This window comes from Physcomitrium patens, chromosome 4, assembly GCF_059467195.1.
Source record: "Physcomitrium patens ecotype Gransden chromosome 4, ASM5946719v1, whole genome shotgun sequence".
In the NCBI taxonomy this organism is placed as follows: Eukaryota; Viridiplantae; Streptophyta; class Bryopsida; order Funariales; family Funariaceae; genus Physcomitrium; species Physcomitrium patens.
The window spans coordinates 5,340,134-5,363,132 of NC_143413.1; the positions used below are offsets into that span (position 1 = coordinate 5,340,134).

General features: G+C 36.8%; 3 protein-coding genes and 1 long non-coding RNA gene across 6 annotated transcripts; 2 read left to right on the forward strand and 2 right to left on the reverse strand.

Annotated features, from left to right (window-relative positions):
• The first annotated feature begins 1,828 nt into the window (after window positions 1–1,828).
• LOC112281552 (putative potassium transporter 11) lies at window positions 1,829–7,201 on the forward strand. 2 transcript variants are annotated; one of them, XM_073533730.2, is made up of 9 exons: window positions 1,829–2,074; window positions 3,233–3,461; window positions 3,618–3,854; window positions 4,199–4,249; window positions 4,446–4,706; window positions 4,886–4,938; window positions 5,052–5,166; window positions 5,356–5,610; window positions 5,725–7,201. In XM_073533730.2, exons 1-9 carry the CDS (start codon window positions 1,919–1,921, stop codon window positions 6,828–6,830), a joined length of 2,463 nt encoding a protein of 820 aa, XP_073389831.1. In that variant the 5' UTR covers window positions 1,829–1,918; the 3' UTR covers window positions 6,831–7,201. The 2 variants fall into 2 exon arrangements, with proteins under 2 accessions (XP_073389831.1, XP_073389832.1); XM_073533731.2 differs by having other exon boundaries at window positions 5,106–5,166.
• Window positions 7,202–16,125: 8,924 nt separating this feature from the next.
• On the reverse strand, window positions 16,126–18,920 carry LOC149989365 (uncharacterized). Of its 2 annotated transcripts, XR_016502530.1 has the most exons (3): window positions 17,390–18,920; window positions 16,928–17,172; window positions 16,126–16,834 (listed from the first exon to the last, which is right to left on the reverse strand). It is a non-coding gene; the product is annotated as an uncharacterized LOC149989365 (long non-coding RNA). The 2 variants fall into 2 exon arrangements; XR_016502529.1 differs by having other exon boundaries at window positions 16,126–17,172.
• Window positions 16,989–19,175, forward strand: LOC141045336 (uncharacterized). Its single transcript, XM_073533677.2, has 3 exons — window positions 16,989–17,067; window positions 17,152–18,090; window positions 18,208–19,175. The coding sequence occupies exons 1-3, from the start codon at window positions 16,989–16,991 to the stop codon at window positions 18,240–18,242; spliced, it is 1,053 nt and encodes a 350-aa protein (XP_073389778.2). The 3' UTR covers window positions 18,243–19,175.
• Window positions 19,176–19,353: 178 nt separating this feature from the next.
• On the reverse strand, window positions 19,354–21,257 carry LOC112281862 (V-type proton ATPase subunit c''2). The gene is made up of 4 exons (XM_024518821.3): window positions 20,953–21,257; window positions 20,556–20,633; window positions 20,277–20,441; window positions 19,354–19,986 (listed from the first exon to the last, which is right to left on the reverse strand). Exons 1-4 carry the CDS (start codon window positions 21,069–21,071, stop codon window positions 19,812–19,814), a joined length of 537 nt encoding a protein of 178 aa, XP_024374589.1. The 5' UTR covers window positions 21,072–21,257; the 3' UTR covers window positions 19,354–19,811.
• Window positions 21,258–22,999: the final 1,742 nt, after the last annotated feature.

A 22,999-nucleotide genomic window follows, 5' to 3' on the forward strand; every position in this document is an offset into this window, starting at 1 on the left:
AAAATAAAAATCAGTTGAGCATTATGAGCATGCTATAACAATAAAACTATTTGTTATTGAGACAATAATTAGGTTATTAGTATCAGTTGCTATTAAATACATAGGTTATCCAACTATTTTAGACTGAATTCGCTATAGTCATTTATAATAAAACTTAGAGAATTTAATGTTATTCACATATACATTATTATTATTTCGTAGTCCAGGATTTTCAGAGTACACCCACTTTGGCACGCAACACCGATAGAAGCCGACTTGGCACGGCCTATGAGACGTGTCTGAGCTTCGACCTCTCACGAGACGACACTTGGCAGTGCCAAAGCGACCCAAAGTGGAACAGCACAGATTGCGTGGATTTTGGCGCCTTTTAATAATATTCCCGCAATTCCCATCAGGAGTATGACTGCTTGTCAGACGTGCTGAGGTGGACAATAACCGCGATCTGGAACACACAATTTGGCTGTCCCCATCCTCATCCATTCAGGTTCTGTTCATCCACGTTTTATTCATCCCCTTATTCTCCCCTTGATATGTAAACAAACAAGGATTGAAGACTCTAGCTCTTACAGTTTTTGTTAATAGTGTGTTAGTGTTTAAGTTGTATCATAAATCCATTGTAATAAATATACATTTTGCAATAAAAAAAACTGAGTTAGTTTTCTGTCAACCCTTAACAGAATTTTTTAAAAAATATATATAGAAAATATTTTCTTTAAAAGCTCATTTGTTTATCTTTATAAAGTTCTGTTTTAAATTCTAAAAAATATGCTGGGAATTTTTATCAACTTTTCTTTCTAATTGCAGACAAATCATCAGCTGTGATAACAATTAATTAGCTGAAACAATACAGTGAACCATATAAAACAAATCCCTTTTAATCCAAATTACAATAATGTAATACTAATGAAATAGTTAACTAAACAGAATAATCTATTTTATCCATACGATGTAAAAAGAAACATTCATACAAGTCAGAAGAAGTAAATATTAAGATGCAATTCTAACTTTTGCATATGTATGCACAAATACAGACACACACACACATACACACACACATACTTTATAAGATCTGGTATACATATCATTTGGCTTCAATGATACTTGTCTAAACGTGATAATCATTTGACAAATCATATTCAAAGGTATCATCATCATCATCGTAAATTTCCTCTGAACACGATGAATCGAATATTGCATAAAAGACTTAAAAGGGAGTTCCATTAGAAACACATTCTAAATGCAGAATGCCCTCAGTTTGTGAAGACGACTTAGATTCCCGACCACAAGTTTTAACTTTTTTTACTTTTTAAATTTATTTAATGTTTTTTAACCATTTTTAAATCTTGCCCAGATGGGATGCCCGAACGTAGTTGGAACTGGGTATTTATATTATTCTTGCCACAGCAACTGAGAACGTATTGAAGAATGTGCAGGAGTATATATATTTAATAATAAAGGAATTTCAAGGGAACATTCCGTCTGGAGCAACCTCAGATGCCGTTCCCAAGGGAGCCAAATCTATCTGAACCTTGTGAACGTCTCACGATCCCAACCTACCGGGAACGCGGACTTGGCCTCTATTGGCCCAGCAACGGGAGCAACCGGTAAAAATAGCATGATTATCCGGTAACGGCCAGAGGTAGGGGCAGGGGAGTAGTCTAGGGGGATGCCGCGTAAGTGGGGGCGAAACCGCCACCTCAGATAATTCCCTCAGTCCATGTAGGATTTTGTGGCGTTGCACGAATCGGGACGAAGCCAAGTCGGACCTTTCGCCGCGCAGCGAGCTCTTAAGGCTTGTGTCGATGCCGAGGGATTGTTGATGATTGATTGCTTGCTTGCTTGTTGCAGGAATGAATGAGCGAGTGAGTGCTTGTTGATCCGGTCCTCAGGAGTTGCGTTTTTTCGCAATTGAAGTAACATGTCGACCGTGATGGCGTCGGAGGATTCCGAAGACGCGAGAAGTTCTGGTAACACTGAGCAGGCCAACCAAGGGCGCCTGTGGGGCATGGATCAGCGCATTGATCAGCCACTGGGAGCCGAGGCCGACATCGTTGAATCCATGTACCGCAATCAGGTGCGTCGTCGCGCATTCCTTCGCGAGCCGTAGCTGATTCGCACTCGGTTCGCACTCAGCGAGGAAGTTTTTGTGGAAGGATGATTATTTTGGTAGCATTTTGGGTGATTTTCGAGTATCGCGTCTGGTTGGTTCCGGCGTTTGTCGTGCAGGTTGCGAGATTGATTTTGTATGGGCTTTTTTATAGAAGAAGTGGTATTTTAGTGTTTAAGAGTTTTAGTGTGAGGATTACCGCCGGAATTTGCAGCATTAGAGTGGCAGTTCTGCTCTACGGGTGTGTTGAAAGGCTGGAGCCTGCGATGGTTTGATGAAGAGAGACGGTGGGTTCTAGTGCTTTCTCTTTCGTTTTCACGTGAGTTGCAGTGCAACCGTTGGTTGTTTTATATACAACTTTCTATTAGATGAGTACTTTATTCAATATGTTGAGTAATTAACCTAAGTTTATCTTTGAATCCTCGGAGAATACTTTTCTTTGCTACCCTCAGAATCGTATTGCATGTTGCTGGTGTGCTAATGAAGAATTGCGACAATCTTGGGTCTGCGAGGGGTGATAATTCATGATGTGGACGTGTTAGAGCTTGTACAATGGCAGTCCGTGGCTGGGTTTGGAGAGTGTTATTGGGGGTGGACAAAGCATTCATGGTTGAGAAATCCTGGATCTCCCATGGCGTCTGTTTCGTTTGTGAAGCCTTTTTCTTGCAGATGGGTTTACAAACGAATGTCGACTGGATTCGTGGTAGCGTGTAGAACCTGAGTCTTTTGGCCGTGAGAAATTGCAGTTTGGTATCTGTCACGTGTATTTTTCGCGTTTTTTACCGGATAGCATTAGAGATAGAAGCACCACCCCCTCCCGCGCCTAGCGATTGTTTGCGCAAGCAGAGAATAGAGAGCTTTCAGTGACGCACGGGTTTCTCTGTAAGAATATACTGCATCGTTAGCGGTTTTCGGTTATTATTTTGGAGGACACCGTACGGCGTGTACTGGATAAATTTTGGAATCTACGGCAGAGGCATGTCTTGCATGTATTTGGTTTTCTGTCCTGTTAGTAATGTATTTTTTCTACTAGACCTTGTTGCCGTTGTGACAAGGTTCAGAGTCGATTTAGGGTCTTGCAGAAAATTTTGTTTTGTAACAAGACTGTTTCCTTGTGTGTTGCAGGCTGTATCTCTGACTACGGTGTTGCGTCTAGCATATCAGAGCCTTGGGGTGGTCTATGGAGACTTGGGCACATCACCATTGTATGTATTCAAGAGCACTTTTGCTAATGTAGGAGTGAGCAACAAGAGTGACATAATTGGAGCTTTATCTCTCATCATCTACACTCTTACCATAATTCCTCTGATCAAATACGTCCTTATTGTGTTGAGAGCTAACGACAATGGTGAAGGTAGTTGCTTCCACTCTTGCATTTCGAATGCTGATTTGATTTCTTGTGCTGATTCATCGGCGTACTCCACTTGCCTGCATTATCGATATTCGTTGTAAAATCCCAAAATCCTGGAAGGTCATGTAGTCCTCACTTGGACTATCTTGTTTGGCGCAGGGGGTTCTTTTGCTCTTTACTCTATTCTCTGTCGGTACTGTAACATAAGTTCCCTACCAAATCAACATCCTTCCGATGTGGAACTCACCACATACCTTGTTGACAACGTCAACCGCAAAACCTGGATGCAGAGGAAGCTGGAGAACAGTATCACTGCGCAGAAAGTGCTGTTAGCCATTGTTATCTTCGGGACCTGCATGGTGATTGGCGACGGTATATTAACCCCATCAATCTCAGGTAAGCAGTCGATTTTCCAACTTACTAGGCAAGGTTTCACAGTAGAAACAAAATCCATTTTCCAGTGGCTTGCCTTGCACCTGACTGTAAAGGGTAGAGATTTAGGGTTTGAGGAGTGATTTCAATAAAATCGAAATGTTTCTCGAGATTTTTGCTATTGTAATGCATTTGAGTTTCAATCGCTAACCAATAGTATCTTCCTTGATGAGATGGTCTCCTGTTTCCAGAACCTGATGCTTATTCAAAGATGACACAATATGATGTTCTGTCTATCTGGATCACTTGAAGGAGATGCAAGTGGCATTGCACAAGTCTGATGATGCTTCATCTTTTGCACTCTGCAGTCTTGTCAGCAGTTGTTGGGATCAAAGCTGCTTCTTCCAACTTGGATACAAGTGATTATCTTAACCTTATCATGCAGTGTCTTGCTTCTAATGTCTACAGTTTTAACTCTAATTCTTCACGTAACAGCTTTTGTTTACCTTAGCAACCAATTCTAATATGCGTTTGTACGTTTTTTTCCTTCAGATTTCATGGTCCGTTGATGAATTCATTCAAGTCTCCTCTAATCTTTCAGCACTGTCTCCGCAGATTTGGTGACGGTCATCTCATGTCTCATCCTGGTTATACTCTTCAGCCTGCAGCGCTTCGGCACAGACAGAATCTCATTCTTGTTTGCGCCAATATTTCTCACTTGGTTTCTATCGCTTGCTCTTATTGGTTGCTACAACATAATTAAATGGGAGAAATCAATCTTCTTAGCCTTAAATCCCCTCGAAATCGTATACTTCTTTAGAAGAAACGGAAGACAAGGGTGGGAGCATCTAGGAGGCATTGTGCTTTGTATGACAGGTATGGATGCTACTTTTACTAGCACAGCCCTATTCTTTACTCAAAAATTATACCAAACTGACTACATTATTGAGTGTTCACGTTTATCTAACTGATGTCTAAATACATGCTGAATTAGTCTCATGAATTGAATATATAGAGTGGATTCTTAACGCTACGTTTGGACTCAACTTTGCCAGGGACGGAAGCGATGTTTGCCGATTTGGGTCACTTCAGTTTCCGGTCTATTCAGGTGAAGCCAAATATGTGAACTGGATATTTGGTTCTTCGCAAAATAGATTTTGTCCCTTAAAGCAGTTGGATTGTTCTCTGTAACTCTCATGAGAAGTGTTGGTTTTCGTGCAGATTGCCTTCACTTCTTTAGTATATCCCTGCCTAATTCTGACTTATCTTGGGCAGTCTGCATACCTTGTGGAACACATGGAACACGTCAACGACCCTTTCTATGCCTCCCTTCCACGTATGATCGTCAATTCTTCCTGTTAATCAACTATGATCGTATGATCGTAGCTGTTATTCAACTTTCACTGTGCTGGTGTGCATTTTGAGAGAAAGAAACATCTTTGTTCTGTCCCAAGTGGAGTTACACTTACAAAGTTTCTTAGGCCGATTTCATTTTCTTACATTCTGTTGTTGTCGTTCTTTACAGGTAGGATATACTGGCCAATCTTTGTCTTGGCAACAATCTCAGCCATGATTGCAAGCCAAGCCATAATCACCGCTACGTTTTCCATCGTCAAGCAATCGGCAGCCTTGGGATGTTTCCCACGCGTGAAGGTTGTGCACACATCGAACAACATCGTGGGGCAAGTATACATACCCGAAATCAACTGGATACTTATGGTTCTATGTCTCAGCGTCACAGCTGGTTTTCGAGACACGGATGAAATCGGCAACGCTTACGGTAAAGGATTCTCGTTTTCTCCTCTAAAACCTAACAGGTCCTTCTCTTCTTAACATAGTACCTAATCTGAATATCTAATCTAAACTACATTAATGTTTCCGTCTATGTGTGCAGGCATTGCCGTTGTCATGGTCATGATCGTCACCACCCTACTCATGACTCTGGTGATAGTCATCATCTGGCGCAAGCACTTCCTCCTCGCCTTGCTATTCTTAATTGTATTTGCATCAATCGAAGGAGTTTACATCAGTGCGGTCCTGTTCAAGACAACTCAAGGAGGCTGGGTGCCTCTTGTCATTGCTGCAGTCTTTGGCACCGTCATGTACACATGGCATTACGGAACGTCAAAACGTTACGAGTACGAGATGCAACACAAAGTTTCGGTGGGATGGTTGCTCGGACTGGGGCCCAGTCTTGGCCTGGTGCGCGTCCCTGGTATTGGTCTTATGTATACGGATCTCGCCCACGGAGTTCCGCCGTTGTTTTCGCATTTCATCACCAACCTCCCTGCCATTCATTCCACAGTCGTCTTCGTCTGTGTGAAGTACTTACCGGTAAACACGGTGCCACAAGCAGAAAGGTTTCTAGTCCGTCGCATTGGAACGAGGGCTTACTCTATGTATCGCTGTGCGGCGCGGTATGGGTACAAAGATATACACAAGAAGGACGATGATTTTGAGCAATTACTCATCCGTAGCTTGATTAAGTTTGTTGAGATTGAATCCAAACGAGAGACCTCGGACCTAGAATCCATGGCAGCCAGTTGGACTCCTGAGGAGCAGCAGAGCGTTGCGTCACTGCCAGCCATGCCGACGGAATCTTCAAACCGGTTGAATTTGCTAAGGTTGCTGAGATTGCACGGGCTTATGGGAGAAGGAAACTCCATCGACGAAGGTTGCTGCACTGAATATCCCGTGTCAGACATCAATTTGGCCACCACATCGACTTATCAAGAAGGTAGCATTCAAACACAAAGCGTCAACGGCACCAGTTCTGATTCACAAGACGAAGTTGCCTTTCTCAACTCGTGCAAAGAATCTGGAGTCGTCTACATCCTCGGCAACAACGTTGTCAAAGCGAGAAAGGATGCGAGCCTCTTCAAGAAGGTGGTCATCAATTATATCTACACCTTCCTGCGGAGGATAAGTAGAGATAGTCACGTGGTGCTCAACATCCCGCACGAGTGCCTGCTTCATGTCGGCATGGTGTACTATGTGTGAATCTTTTGGGCTATGGGTTTGTATAGGCGGGGTTAAACTGGGTGACTCCGATGCTTCACCCCTGCAACGAAAGGGTGTAAAAGCAGTAAGCAGAGAGTCTTCATCAAAAGAGGTTATGTACCATAGTAGGTGGGTGCGAGGCGAGGTTTTGGTCACATCCTCGGGTCCAAATGTGGCTTGTACATTGAAAGTATACAATTGCAGGAAAGCAAATACGATGAGAAAGAGAGAGAGAGAGAGAGAGAGAGAGAGAGCAGATGCTCCACATGTACCCACGTTGTCAGCTTGCGTTGGTCGCAAGACTCTGTCAATTCCGGTTGAGAGATAATCTGATGATGCTTGTGGCTGCTCTCTGTTGGCCGATTGATCAATTGGCTGTATTGACCTACCTGTTCGGATGTTAGCATGAAAGTTGAGCATTCAATATGGATTGATAGTTTTCTAGCATTTGTTTTATGTATCAGCTTAAACGACGATAGCATTCAATTTTCATTGCCATAGTTTGGTAACAAATTAGTAAATTTTACTCAGAAATGTTTTTATTCATGCAATTTTCAATCGATTTGTAGAGATTTAAAGTATTCGTGAACTGAAATAGGACGAATATGTATATGACAATTTGAACTAATGATGTATTACAATATTTTTGTGGTGAAGAACATTTTGTTCTATAACTACAGTTAATCTTAAAACTTTGTTTCTTTATTGATGGTAGTTAGATGATGCTTGAAGTTAGCAAAAGAGGGTAGAATTGTGTCACTTCATAAAATTTTGTAAAGAAGCGCATTACTTATAGAAAAGAAGTGTAAATGTTCTAAATTTTTATATTTTCTAACATTTTCTTAACAACATTAAGGAAATGTTAAGTTAAGTTTGAAGAAAGTAGAAAATCAAAAAAAAAAAAAAAATGACTAAAGACAAAAATGATTTAAGAGATTTTAAATTTGTGAAAATATAACTTTCAAGATTTTATTGATTAGTTTACTTTATTTTATTTTATTTTAAATAAATAAATAAAACATAACACTTTGACAAACTTTTCAATATTATTCTTTTAATACATCTATTATTCAAAAACTAAATTATAGCCATAACAAAACAAAATAATTAAATGCTAAGTAGAAGTTTTTATTATATCTTTAAATTTTATTATTCTATAATGATTTATATAAATTTTTATTATTTAAAATTTAATTAATTTCATTTGAATACATGAGTATGTCCATGACATTATCCCCCCTTCTAGGGACGAGTTCCATGAGGAGCGGTCATCATATGTTGAAAAAATCTATGATGCGACAAATTGTATTCGCCACATACTCTAATCTTTGTTCTCTTCAAAGATGATTGATAGGGCCTCTCAACCATCGGTAGTGTCCCATACTAGAGCAGGAAGACCACCCAATTATTTGATCATTGTTGAGGCCTTCATAACTTCCTTCGAATAGAACATTTGGAACACCATCATAAGTTGTTCTTACTTCGAGTAAATCACCAAACATCGGGAGTCTCTTCCCAAGTCGTGATACCAAACGCGTTGTATCTCGCCATCTATTCGAGGAAGAACATGTCGTTCTTGAAGATCTTCATCTCGATTGCGTCGTCTTGAAGGTTGTAACAATCATAACGTCTCATCTGGCAGGTCAGCAAATGAAGGCTCTTGAATCGAATCCGCTGGTTGTTGATTCTCCATCTTCCGAGCTTCACAACTACAAAGAAACTATAAACAAGGATTGAAAGTAGAATATTATCTTGCCTAGATGTTGTTTCTTTTATAAAGAAGGTTTTCATCTTGACTTTGATGGATGTCGTTGATGAAAAGTCTCCACCGCCTTTGCTGTATTTGCAAGATTCTTTACTGGCTCCTATGTGCTTTCACTAATATTATATCCGTGCCAATGGACAAGATATTTTAATTTATTTCAGCACCGCCTTGAATCTAAGACTTCTTCTACTTCAAACTCTTCATTATTGTCCACTTCTATAGGAGGAGGTGGAGCTTGTCGTCTTTTTGGTCTGTCCACTGTCTTGTATGGTTTAAGAAGAGACATGTGGAATACTAGATGGATTTTCATTGACTCCGGTAGATGTAAACGATATGCGAGTGGATTGATTTGTGTAGAAATAGAAAATGGTCTCAACCTTCGATAGTCCAACTTGTCACAAGGACGAGTGGTCTTGATAATTCGACAAAGTAGCCATACCTTATCACCCAAGTGAAATGGTGGTTGTTCTTTTCAATAGACATCTGCATTGACCTTTTGTTGTTCTTGAACCTCTTTTAACTACACCTTCATCGTTGCATATAGCTCTGACAAATGAATCGCCAAATCTTTCGCAGCAAGATTATCAACTTTTGAAAAGTCAAAAGTATCAAGTCGTACATGATAACCATAATTAACAAAGAAAGGTGTTTGTTTTATAGAAGAATGTACCGTGTTATTGTAAGCAAACTTTGCCAATGGCAAAAGAGTTGTCCAATCAACTTGTTGGTAGTTAATAGTACATCTTAAATATTGCTCCAAAACTTGATTAACACGCTCTGTTTGTCCATCAGTTTGAAGATGGAATGCCAAAGATAGTTTTATATCCACTTTTAGAATCTTAAAAAGAGTCTGCCAAAATCTTGATACAAATTGACTTCTCCTATCTGAAATAATATCCTTGGGTAATCCATAATAGCGATAGATATTGTCAAGAAAGAACTTAGTTGTTTCTTCACCTGTGATAGATTTTGTACATGGTACAAAATATGCCATCTTGATTAAACGAGCTACTATCACGAATATAGAGTCATAAGAATCTGAGATTGGAAGATCCGTGATGAAGTCCATAGAAACAGAAGACCATGATTGTTCTGGAGTGAGTAATGGCTGAAGAAGTCCAAAAGGTCGATGATGATGAGTTTTTGATCTTGAGCAAATATCAAATGATTGTACAAAATCTTTGACTACCTTCCACATTTGAGGTCACCAAAAATCCCTAGATATCAGCTCCAAAGTCTTATTGTATCCAAAATGTCCTATTATTGGGAAAGCGTGACGAGCTTGAAGAATACATAAACGTGCTTCTCCTTCTGGAACATATAGGCGTCCTTCAAAATAGAATAGGTTGTTTTTGAACTCAAATTTAGAGGGATCATGAGATTTAAAAGAATTATTCTTGATATCATGAACAAGAGGGTCTAAAGACATACTTAACTGGACTTGCTTGAGAAAAGTTAAATCAATAGTCAATGTTGATTTTATTGCTCAAAGATGAAATTGCTCTGACTTCAAGACAACCGTTCTTTGTTGCTCAAAAGCTGCATCTCCTTCTTTTGGTACAAGATAAGAATGTCTAGACAAGGCATCAGATAAATCTTGTTATTTTTCTGGCCGATAAATGATGATGAACTCGAATCTTGATAAAGACATGCTCCAATGAGCTTGGCGATGATTTAATACGCGTGTTGACATGAAATACTCGAGCTTCTTGTGATCCGTATACACAATGACTGGACTGGAAGTGCCTTCTAGATAATGATGCTATTCTTGAAAAGAATCCACAATTATAAGAAGTTCTTTGTCATGGATCTCATAATTGATTTTTGTTGCTGAGAATTTTCTTGAATGAAAGGCTACTGGATGAAGTTTGTCATCTGTTTCCATTTGTGACAAAATCGCACCCAGAGCAAAGTCTGATGCATCTGTTTCCATAAAGAACGCTTTAGAAAAATCAACACGATACAAGATTGGTGCAGAAACAAACGCTATCTTCAAAGATTCAAAAGCAACTTCCGCTTCTTGATTCCATTGGAGTTTGTCTTTACAAGTCAAACGTGTAAGTGGAGCTATAACTCGAGAGAAGTCTTTGATGAAGATCCAATAGTAGTTGGCAAATCCCAAAAAGCATTGGACATCTCTTACTGTTTTTGGGATCTTCCAATCTATAATAGTTTGAATTTTCTTAGGATCCATCATAAGTCCATCATTTGAAATGATCTAACCTAAAAAATCAACTTGAGTAGTATAGAATATACACTTTTCTATCTTGGCATAGAGTCCCACATCTCTTAATTTTTGTAACACATGACAAACATGAAGTTCATGTTTTTTTGGATTCTTAGAATAAATCAAGATGTCGTCTAGATAACAGACCACAAAATCTTCCAAAAACTCTCAAAAAACATCATTCATTAGATGTTGAAAATTTGTTGGTGCCTTTGTAAGTTTAAAAGGCATGACGTTGTATTCAAAATATCCACACCTAGTTCGAAATGCAGTCTTCTATTCATCTCTTTCTTTGATGCGTATTAGATTGTATGTTCCCTAGAGATTTATTTTTGTATAGATCTTAGCTTGATTCAGCTGATCAAGAAGTCCTGATATTAAAGGTAGTGGATACCTGTTCTTGATGGTAATCTTGTTGAGTCCTCAATAATCAACACACATCCACAATGATCCATCTTTTTTCTTCACAAATAGAATTGGAGCTCCTGCTTGAGATTTAGAATGGCATATGAAATTTTTGGTTAGATTTTCTTCAATATACTCCTTGAGTTCAGTCAACTCATTTTGTGATAAATTGTAGATTGGTCCAAATGGCGATTGTGCTCCTTCTTGAAGGTCAATTGAGCAATCATAGGGACAATGTTTTGGGAGTGTATTCGCATTCTTTTTTTCAAATATATCTTGAAATTCTTGATATTGGCTTGGAATGCCACGTGAAATCTTTGCACCATTAGAAACGGGTGTGGCATAAATAATATATGGTGATTCTTTCATAGCAGCATGCAAGAAAACTTTTGCACCTATAAACATGGGTTTAATTGAACTGGACTTATAACTCTCTACTTCATTAATTACACTGTTAGTTATACTTTTAGAAAAAGTAAGAATTTGGGAAATCCAATCTATTTGAGGGTTGTATTTTTCTAACCACGATAAACCTAAAATGACTAGATTATAGAGAGATCTAATGATATTAAATACTACAAAGCTATTATGACCATTGATTATTACTTCTATAGGAAGGATTTCGTGAGTAATATCTATAGAAGACAATGAACGACCATCTATGACTTCTACATGAACAGGTTTAGTTTTCTTTATTAAAGATATGCTATGTCTTTTAGTAAATTTTTCATCTAAGAAACATACTAAGGCTCGTGAATCTAACAAGACAGAGGCTTTGTAATGTTTAGGTCCTAAAATAACATTTAATGTAAAACAAGGAGAGAGCTCTGAGGAGAGAATAGGATCTTTACTAGATATTGTACAAGGTTTCAGCGATACGGTCTCTATTATAGTTGGACAAACTCATTTTCCAACATATTGTCTTCTTTGATAGCCATACTCCTCATTTTGTGGTTGCATTGTTTCTTTGGACAATGTTGAGCAGTGTGTTTTGATTCTTCACAATATAAACATAATCCTTCTTAACGACGACGAGTCTTTTCTTGCTCAGTAAGAGGTTTGAAATGTACTTCATCAATTTGCATATCCTCTACTTCCAAACGTATGTGTTGAAGAGATGTTGGTGTTACCATTGAATTATAGTAATGTTGAGGTCCACTTATACAGTTCTCAGATTGAAATTCAAAAAGGTGATTGTCACACTTCATAGCAAAGTCAATTGCTTGATTCAATGTATAAAGATCATGTAAGTTGAGCATTAATTTTTTACCTCATATTGTAATCCGTAGAAAAATTGGCTAATAAGTGCAGCATCATCCCACTTGATATCAATTGCAAGTTATCGAAATTGTAAAGCATACAACATTACTAATTGATTACCTTGTCATAAAATATGGATCTTATTGGTTGCAACACAAATTGCATCATGTTCTCCATACATGGATCGAAACTCTACCAGAAAAGCCTCTAGATTATCCAATATTGGATCTCGTCGTTCAAGAAAAGATAAAAACCACAATAGTGCTGAACTTGAAAGAAGAATACCAATGAATCTAACTTGCGATCTTGGAGTTGAATAGCTTTGGGATTGAAGTTCAATCACAAGTTGTCATTGATTGATAAATCCTCGAAACTTAGATTTGATGCCATCAAACTTCTCAGGTAGGGCAATTCTTGGTTCTCTAATACTGGAAGGGCGTTCCACCATAGGAGAAAGGACATGATTTGGTGCAGATGTTGAAGTAGCTCCAACCATTTTTATATCTCCACTTCCTGCCAATCTTGTTGCTCCTTGCGGTGGTAAATTGAGTTGATGCATCGCAAGCATTAACTCCCTCAATCGCTCTTGCATTTGTGCCATTCCACTCTTCATTTCAATAAGTTCTGCCATGATAACACTTAGAAAAGAGAAGGTGTCTAATATTGCTCAAGACAAATAGAAGAGAGGACTTGAGAACAAAGAAAATATTAAAGACAATATCAGTTTAAAAGAGGGTAATCCGTAACTTCTAATATGCTTATATCTTATCAAGAAAAAGAGGTAATCCACTCTTAATCAAGATTAGACAAAGCTCTGATATTGTAGGTGTACTCTTCTCAATCTGTCAAGGACAAGAACTTGATGAAAAAGCAATTTAGACAAGTGAGCCTTCACTCAAAGAAAGATAACAAAATATAAATAAACAAGTATGTATATTGAAAGAGAAACTGGAATGGCTATTGCCAAAAGACAAGAAAACTAGAGACCCTTGAAACTAGACTAGAAGCAAGAAAGGAGTTGACAAGAGTGAAGAAGGCTTCACTCTTGTCTCTATATATACTATCTAACTAGGGGCTATGTGGCGACATTCTATAGGACCTCCAATATGTGTTGATTTTGTAGGACACATGCCTTGACTTACAAGGCAAGTTTTTCTACGTATAGGCCACATTGTTAGCTTGGTCTTCAAGCTAATAACATGTGTGGCACATGACCAACTTGTTGACTACGTTTCTAATCCAAAAAGTCAATTAAAGACACCTATAAAGTCAAAGCATCATCTATGAAGCTTCTAAGAAGCTTCTATATCAAATATTATAGAATTAATTTATTTTTATCTACTTTTACTTACTTCTACCTATTTATATATGTAATTATTGGCTTACATGAGTATGTTCGTGATAATTACATAATATTAGTAAAGAAATCCTATATACAAATGTGCATCTATAAATTACTTTATAAAATAAAAATGATTTTTTTATCTTCTATTAAAATTTCTATTAATATAAATATATATTTTTCCTATTGAGGTACTAAAATTAAAAATGTATATTTGAAGACATAAAATAAACTATAAATAAATAAATAAATTATGAAGATATTTACTTTTTTTATTTTTTGATTCTTTTAAACTTGTAGATATCTAAAGCAACTTCTAATGTGTAACAAAAATATATTAAGTTACATTTTTTTATAAATTTATTTTTATTTTTATATTTTATTGAACTTGTATTCTTATAAAAATTTAAAATTCTATTAAAATCTCAATATCTTGATATAGAATTTAAATCTAAATTCTTATAAAATATTTTTGAGAGTTTTGTAACTATTTAATAGGATTCTAATACAAAATATTAAATAATAAGAATATAAGATATATTAGAAAATAGAAAAATAAAGCTTGAATTTAAAAAAATAAAAAATAAAATATAAATTATTTGCTTGGTCTTCTATTATTGATGTAAATTATTTTAGACTTGCATATATGTTGCTTGTCATTGATAAAGTAAGATTTTAGCATATTTATAATGGCTCTTTTGATAAATTAAAATAAATATATATATAGAGTTAGTTAATCTAATTACATAATTTAAGAAATTTTACTTTATATTTTATTTTTATATTCAATTGGTGTATAATTTTATATTAATATTTTTAATTTTATTTAAATTATGATAATATTTAATTAATTGATTATCTAATTTTTAAAATTAAAATATAAATAAATAAATTTTATGATAATTTTCTTTAAATATGGTTTATTAGTCATTTAATTAAGAAAAATCATGAAAAAAGTAAAATTTAAAATTCTAATTAAGATACAAAAATAAAAATAAAAATAAAAATAAAATAAAAAGTTTTAGAAATTTACTTTAATACTTCTTCATTGCAATACTTAAAGCATAACTTAAATAAAATTTTAAATCTTATTATCTTCTTTTACATCAAAATTTTTAATTTTTATTTGAAAAAAAATATAATTTATTTTGTGATAATTTTTATTTTTAATTTTTGCTCAATTTTTATTTTTTTATTATTTTTATTTTATTTTATTTTATTTTTTTATTTATTCAAGTGGAATTAAAACTCTTTTAACCAATTTTCTTTACATATGCATCTTGTCTTTTATTTTATACAGTGTTTGGTTGATTTTTTTTCTTTTTTCTACTGTAATACACATCTTCTAATCTTTTGTCTTATATTTGCATCCAAATTTTTATTAAAATAAATAAGCTATATCATTGAGATTATTATTTTAGTTCTAAAAGAGTTTTATGCAACATATTAATAAGTCAAAAAATAAATAAATACTACTATATTTTGAAGTAAGAGAATGCTATGGAAGAAGAGTACAAATTACTCATAGACAATGGAACATGGAAAATGATCCAACTTCTACCAAATTGATCTTTAATTGGTTGGTAGTAGGTGTTTAAAACCAAGAAAGATGCAATGAATAATATTGTGAGATACAAGGCTAGATTGGTTGCCAAAGGCTTCTTATAAGTTGTAAGTCTTAATTTCAATGAAACATTTGCTTTCATGGTCATATTCAACATTATTAGAACTATTAAGGCAATCCAGGCAATAATAGACTTGGAGATGCATCAAATGGATGTGAAGATGGCTTTCTTAAATGGAAAATTAGAAGAGGATATCTATATAGATCAACCTCAAAAATTTGTTGAAGAAAGCAAACAACACCTTGTTTGTAAGTTGAAGAAATCTTTGTATGGGTACAAGCAATAACCAAGGGCATTGTATCAACATATTGACACATTCTTCTTGAATGAAGAATTTGAAAAAAATAAGGCTGATTATTCCATGTATGTGATGCAATTAAGTGAATTCATATTGATTATCATCTTTTATGTTGATGATTTGATCATCTTAATCAACACATTAAAAATGATAGATTGATTGAAAGCAATTTTTTTTAAAAAAGTATGAGATGAGTGATTTGAATGAGCTTTACTATTATTTAATAATGAAGTTTGTCAGAGATCACTACTAGATTTGAATAAAATAATAATAATAATAATAATTTAATGATTGTTGTCAAGAATAGGATGCTAAGTATTGGTGGAGGGATTATTCTTCAAAGAAGATGTAAGGCAGCTTGACTTCTCTACTATTACTGCTAATCTATGAGCTCATTATTATTTCAACTTCTCAACCAATATATAGATTACTATTACTGCTAATCTATGAGCTCATTACTATTTCAACTTCTCAACCAATATATAGATTACTATTACTGCTAATCTATGAGCTCATTATTATTTCAACTTCTCAACCAATATATAGATGATCTACAAACTTGTATCCAAAATGTCTAGCTTTAGTCTAAGAGAACACTATCTGTAACTAGGTCAGTGTGATTGACCCACTTTCATTCTGTTATTTTCATTGTCCACGGAAGATAATTTGTACCCAGAGTTAGGTCCCTAAAAACCAAATTCACCGATAGGAACGAAGATGGTACTACAGAACTGAGATACAGATCGCTCTGACAAACAACAAACAGCATAACAACTAACATGCAAGTGTAAGTGTCAAACCTCAAATGAAGTACTAACTGATAGGTCAGCTTTATGACAAGAGCCGTGCAGTTCAATAAACACCTCTTAGCCTTTAAGTTGTCAGACTGATACACAAGGACGCCGTGATTCTTTGACAGTCGTCCAAACGCATCTTTCTATTGAATATTTCATTCAACTCCTTCAGTGCCGGCAGCGTCTCGCTGGATGCGACAAATAAAATGGTACTTGTTCAAGCAGAGAAGTTCGATCCACTCTATTTCTGATCTCACACCCCGAGTGGATCCCCCAATTTCTGTTAAGCTGGCAAAGGGAATAGATCATAAGAAACTCCAAACTTGAAGGAATGTTGCGAAAACCTAAGTCATTTCTTAGGTCAGTTCTGTGAAAAATTACCCAAGAGGTGCGAGAGTGGCGTTGTCGACTCACTTGACCGCGAGTGTCGAGAACGTGTACAATGTCTTGGAGAACGGTGGTCGGAGTTGTGGTTTTTCTGCAAATCTTATTGGGTCGTCGATTGGCGAATGTCGTAGCCGGCAATGACGATTCCTATACATTGACCCAGGAATTTGTGAGCGAGGCCTTGTAGCAGCAAGATGAGAATGCGCTCTACTCTGCAGGTGGCTTCGTGAAATGCGTTTCTGACATCCAAACCACCCCGAAAAGCACCGAGGAAGTTAGAGAGATCATCAACCGATATACATCAGTTGACAAGCTAGTGAGGATCCGTGCCACTCGGCGGGGATCTCACACCCCGAGTGAGATGGCCTGTGCAGGAAGGCGGGACAGCACAAAGCTGGAATTCGATTCAAACACAAACCTGGAGACCACGGATGATGGAGAACTCGGAGGAGTTACCTCAATCACTCTGCTCCTCCACCTGATGAATCGAATAGTATCTGTTGATACGGATCAAAAGAAGATCACCGTGGAGGCTGGAATGACGCTTCACAACCTGGCGAACGCCGCCGAAGCAAACAACATGTCGGTTCTTGCAGGGGCACTCTCCATTTACGGGAACCTGACACTCGGCGGAGTAATATCAAGCTCCGCTCATGGGTCTGGGCTGGGAAGCACATGCAGCCTCGGCGATTTGGTGACGAAGGCAAAGTGGGTGAATGGAAGGGGAGAAGTAATCGTCAGTGATGCACAAACAAAGAAGGGGGCTAAAGAATTGAAAGCTTTAATTGGAGGGTTAGGCCTCTTGGGCATCATTACAGAGTTCACTCTGCAGCTGGAACCATACTCCTGGACAATCGTGGAAACGCGAAACGATTTGCATGATGCGAACATTGTAGCTGAGTTGAAAAACATGCTGCAAAACGAGACCCCTCACGTCATAAGTTTTTGGCGCCCTGACTTCAGCACATACAGAGCCATTCTGTTCACACCTGTGAAATCCGAGGATGCGCTCACCGCAACAGCCCCAGCGTTTGATCCGAATGCACGGGCTGCTTACATGGCTGGTGTAGATAGTGGAGTCGCAAGTAAGATCAGTGAGGTGATGGCTGCTTGGGGGGATGAGGATACATCAGATTCTGCGGATTTGTTGAATGAAGGTCAGCGGATTACTTCATTCTCAAACCTTTCACTATTTCTAAGTTCTCGTTCTTGCTTTTCCTGAATCCTGCTCCTGTAAGTAACCCAAATCCTCTGCTCCAACCTGCTGCTTGCAGCTTGGGAGACGCAACGAGCAGAATTCCAATGGTGATAGACGGAACTGGATTGCCAGTCGCCCACGCAACTCTTCCCACCAATCATGCAATGCTATCGGCGTTATGCTCACCGAAGTGTATCTACCAACAATCTCACGTGGGGGCAGTTTCTGAGGATATGGGGCTCGCAATCAAATTCTCCCGGTTGGAGGAGAGGGTGCAAGATGTTAAAGCCATAGTCAAAGCAGAGCTTGCCGAAGTAGAAGCTCGCCTCCAGAACCGATACGGACGTACAATAAAAGCTTGTTTGCCGATTCGGCAGGGGAAGCGAAAACCTATTACAAACAAACGCCGGCACCGAAGACGTCGCTTGGGTCCAATGGACCATGATGACTTCCGCTGCGACTCCTCAGAAGCCTGGTAAACAAGCACCCATGTCGGAGACACTTGAGCAGCTAACCCTGTGCAAATACTAAGGCCGACCGCACTGGGGAAAGAACCAGGAGCGCATATTTCGCCACCCAAGATGCAGTGTGCGAGACAATTACCCAGCTTCGAATTTCGCTAAGATGATCGCATTGCAACAACACCACGACCCTTGCAAGGTCTTCCAGCCGGATCTCTTCCGTCATGTCTTGCACAGAAGCGCACCAAATTACTCCGGCCTCTGTGCACTTCAATTGTGGTGTTGCTGTGAGGCGGATGTGCACTGTCCCGAGAGGCATTCCTGTCATCCATCACCTGTCTATCCGGAGTACAAAATCTGTAAGCTAGGTTCCGCTAATCCAGAGCTCAACAAGCAACACAACGATGAATTGTAGGTGCAGTTACAAGCAAGTGGGTTCAATACTGAAAGGTCCGCGGGGTAGAGAATGAAGGGCGCGTCGGTAAAACTCACACACGCATCGTTCCCTGTGCTCCAACTGTCAAGTTTCAATAAGCATTAACTTTTTTGTTTCAAGCATTGAACTCCAAGTTTAATTACTCTCCATTCTGAACTAAAATGTTACTTCTCTTGTATGCATGAGGAACAACATTCATTTAAGTAAATCTGTATGTACACTTGTGTCAGGTTAACGTGACTTTGCCATAACATACCTCGTTTGATAATACAGGCGAAGTTTCGGTTATTCAAGGAAATTGAATCCATCATTCACTAACCCAAAATGAAATTGAATGTTTTATCTATGATTTTTAAACAGGCAGAATGGGTAACTTGTCCACAGCATGTGAAAATGCTCGAAACCCATCATACACAAAAAATGTCCACAAGAATTTTTCTTAAAGAGCACCTAGTCCCCAAGATACTCTTCCTACAAGGGATATATGCCTTTCAAATGAGGATACTACGCATCTGCTCAGGATATCAAACCAATATTTTAACCTTTCAAAATCGACCTAAAAGTACATGCAAGCAAGGGAGCACCGAATCTGAGTTATTTTTCTCATACTAATTGAGCCTTCCAAAGTTAATACCTTCACGCAAGCTGGAACATCTGGCTTATGATCCACGAATGGCTGCTCGCAGAAGGAAGAGTTTAAAACTATTCTCATTTCAAGCTTAACATGCCTTTTGCGCCGCTTGCAGATTGTAGGTATGTTAATAATCTAAGACCTGCATAGGTTCAGGCTACGACAGCTGCTGGCCATGTAGCTTGCGACGACATGATGATACCTACAATAACTCCAAACAAACCTAGAGCGCTGCCAAAAATCTCAATAACTAGAATCTTGACAAACAATGTGGAGTTCTGAGCATCTGAAAGTGCACAGCTACTGCCTATGATACCCACGCATAGCCTGCCATCAGACAGGGATCAAGCGAACAATGAGTAGTCAGCACGGGGATCATAAATCAAGGACTGATAGAACTACCATGACTCAAAGAAAATCACAATTCCACTTGAGTCAGAGCTTTTAATTGTAGAGCACACGACACTTCGATTTATTACCAGACACTAACCCTGAGAACACATATCATGAAGAATGGTCCTGGAATAAATGCAGTTAGTTTGAGCCTAACCTCTTAGACATATGAAACCAACAAACAAAGGTGAATCACAACTCGTGAATTAATGAAGAAGACTAACCCGCATAACAGATTCGCAAACCCAACGATGATTCCCGAAGCGAACAATGAGTAGCCAGCGCGCATGGAATCGGGGTGAAAAGGTTGTTTTGTGGCTTCCAACTTGGTTTGCAGTATGATGGCTACAATCACTCCATAGATAGCCACCGCTTCGCAGAAAATTACACTGCATAGAATTTCACAAGCTGCTCAATAACAAAACACAACCATTTCAACGTCCAAAATCAGCTACAAACAGGGGGAAAAAATAAATCCAATACTTCAATATCTCTCAGCTCACCTAATTAGGTTTTTTGAGGTGATCCGAGGAGCCTTGATTGATGCACCTATGAGACTGCTCCCAGTGATATAAATTCCCCTGCAGAAGAAATCACGTCAATGTAAGTCCCATCGACAGTATAGAAAATTCCCTCCACCATCTAAACCATAAGTATAAAATTCAAGAAACTGGACAAAGACCTATCACACAAGATTACTCCAAAAGCACTCTTGGTACACCATACTCTACATTCTACCATCGCTTTTCCACCTCAAATGTGTTCTAATTTCAAGTCTTCGATCTAAAACATCCACAATGTCCGTATAAGGCGCACCCATCATCGAGAAACTCAGGTCTAGCATACATTTAAGACGAGCTACAGAGAACCCAGTAATAACGAGAGAAGGTGAGCGCGTACCATGAGGCTCCGAGGACGGACACCCCAATTGAGATCGCAATTCCAATGGCAGAGTACGTATAAGGCGACATGTACAGCAACGCATGGGTCCACGCATACCACCACGCCGTGAACCCCATCGCTGCCGATGCAAGCGACACAACCTAGCACGCGATCTGCACAGAGTCTTCACTTCTCCGGTGCTGTCAAGCCTAATCCAATCAACCCAATTCGAAGCTCACCGATGCAAATGAAGCCCGCGTTGAGCTCCAGCAGTGGTGAGCAAGAAATCGGGCCCTGAACTAAGCTCCAAATCTAAATGCGGTGATGCGAAAGGCAAGGAGGTTGAAACAGAAACACATGTATACAGAAATTTACAGAGGACGGCTTGAGCGTTCCCGCCTGGACGTGTGTGAACGCGTCCATTACGATTCCCAAGTGGATGAATGATTTTGGATTCATTATCTGATCGTCGTCGAGCAGTCGCATTTCGACATCTTATTGCGAGATTACATCCCAAGTACTAATGGAGATTTTTATTTGGTCGTTGCGTTTTTATTTGAGGAATATTGGAGAAAAGAGTATGGTTTTTAATACTTTACATTAATGCCTCCTTAAAAATCAAATGCTATCAATTCAACTACGAATTATCTTAATTAAAATGAGAATAATTCAAAATAACTATTATTTATTATACAGAAAATTTTATATCTCAAGTATTTATAGTTTTAAATTAAATATTATAAAAATTTCAATATTTTTTTAATTAATTAAAAATCAAGTAGTATATTTAGTGAATATTGCATTAAAAATTTAGCCATTATTTTTTTTTTATAAATGTAGTGTCATCAACCAAAAAGTGATTGAAGTTCAAATATATATATATATATATATATATATTTTTTCTAATAAAAAATATTTCATTATTACTATATATATTTCATATTATTCTCATGTTTAAATATAATTAATTAACTAAAATTATATTAAATTATGTTTTATTTTATTATACCTAATTTCATAAGATACAAAATTAGGTATAATTAAATAAAATATAATTTAATGTAATTTTAATTAGGTGCATGCACATGATTTGTATTAAAACATAATATTATTTTTTATTATTATATTTCTAAAATAAGAAAGTATTGTTCTACAATATAATAATATATATTAATGTTACAACTCTATTAATAATTATTTATGAGAAAGTTATATTTTATATTGTCATTTATATATTACACATGGTTTAACAAGAATCTAAGTCTTGTTGAAATATATAAATTGCTTTTAGATTTTATTTATGTATTAGAGTTCTACTTTTATTTTTTTTCCTGGACTTTGTCTTTCTGAGGTTTTAAAAAATATATTATTTTTAAACAAAGCATAATAGGATTTTAAATATTAAATACAATTGTAAATTTACAAAAAATTTCTATTAGCAAATTTAGCAAAGTGATGATCTTATGATCAATGAAATTTGATTAAATAATTATAATAAGGATATTATATATTTGTTTGATTAGATCTTTATAAAAATAACTCCAAAGTGTGTGTTTCTTTCAATACATGTGTGAAATTATCTTGAATTACTTAACAAATCTAATATAACATGCATCTAAGTTGAATATAAGTGATTGTAAAGGTATTTTTTTATCTTTAATTTAATTCTTAAATACGAATTTTTGTTACCAAAGTTTCAATAATTTATTATTTTATAAATATATATATATATATATATATATATATATATTACTTAATGGAATTTAATAATTTTTTTAATAAGATTTAGTAACTATAATAATTATAAAAAATACATTTTGGTATAGTTAGAAATGATATTAAGAAGTTTCTATATATTTATACAAAAACATTGACACGATTTTTTTTAGATGACAATAAAGTAATCTACATCTACCTAAATTTATAGTCTATTATAAATCTTTAAAGATTTGTTGATTTTTGCTAGGTTTAAAATATAAGTTAATTTAGAATTATAAGTTATTAAGTGTCATGAACATATATATTTACCTCAATAGTTACTTATATGATTAAGTAGAAATAGGTA

Bases quoted from the DNA above. Each gene is read 5' to 3' on its own strand.
- LOC141045336 (XM_073533677.2), top strand. From the start codon at position 16,989: ATGTCTTGGAGAACGGTGGTCGGAGTTGTGGTTTTTCTGCAAATCTTA. The intron at 17,068-17,151 runs GCAATGACGATT...TCTACTCTGCAG, and splicing joins ATTGGCGAATGTCGTAGCCG to GTGGCTTCGTGAAATGCGTT. The intron at 18,091-18,207 runs GTCAGCGGATTA...TGCTGCTTGCAG, and splicing joins TGCGGATTTGTTGAATGAAG to CTTGGGAGACGCAACGAGCA.
- LOC112281552 (XM_073533730.2), top strand. From the start codon at position 1,919: ATGTCGACCGTGATGGCGTCGGAGGATTCCGAAGACGCGAGAAGTTCT. The intron at 4,939-5,051 runs GTGAAGCCAAAT...GTTTTCGTGCAG, and splicing joins TCAGTTTCCGGTCTATTCAG to ATTGCCTTCACTTCTTTAGT. The intron at 5,167-5,355 runs GTATGATCGTCA...CGTTCTTTACAG, and splicing joins TTTCTATGCCTCCCTTCCAC to GTAGGATATACTGGCCAATC.
- LOC112281862 (XM_024518821.3), bottom strand. From the start codon at position 21,071: ATGGGGTTCACGGCGTGGTGGTATGCGTGGACCCATGCGTTGCTGTAC. The intron at 20,442-20,555 runs GTGAGCTGAGAG...AATTCTATGCAG, and splicing joins ACCTCAAAAAACCTAATTAG to TGTAATTTTCTGCGAAGCGG. The intron at 19,987-20,276 runs GTTAGTCTTCTT...GTCTGATGGCAG, and splicing joins TTTGCGAATCTGTTATGCGG to GCTATGCGTGGGTATCATAG.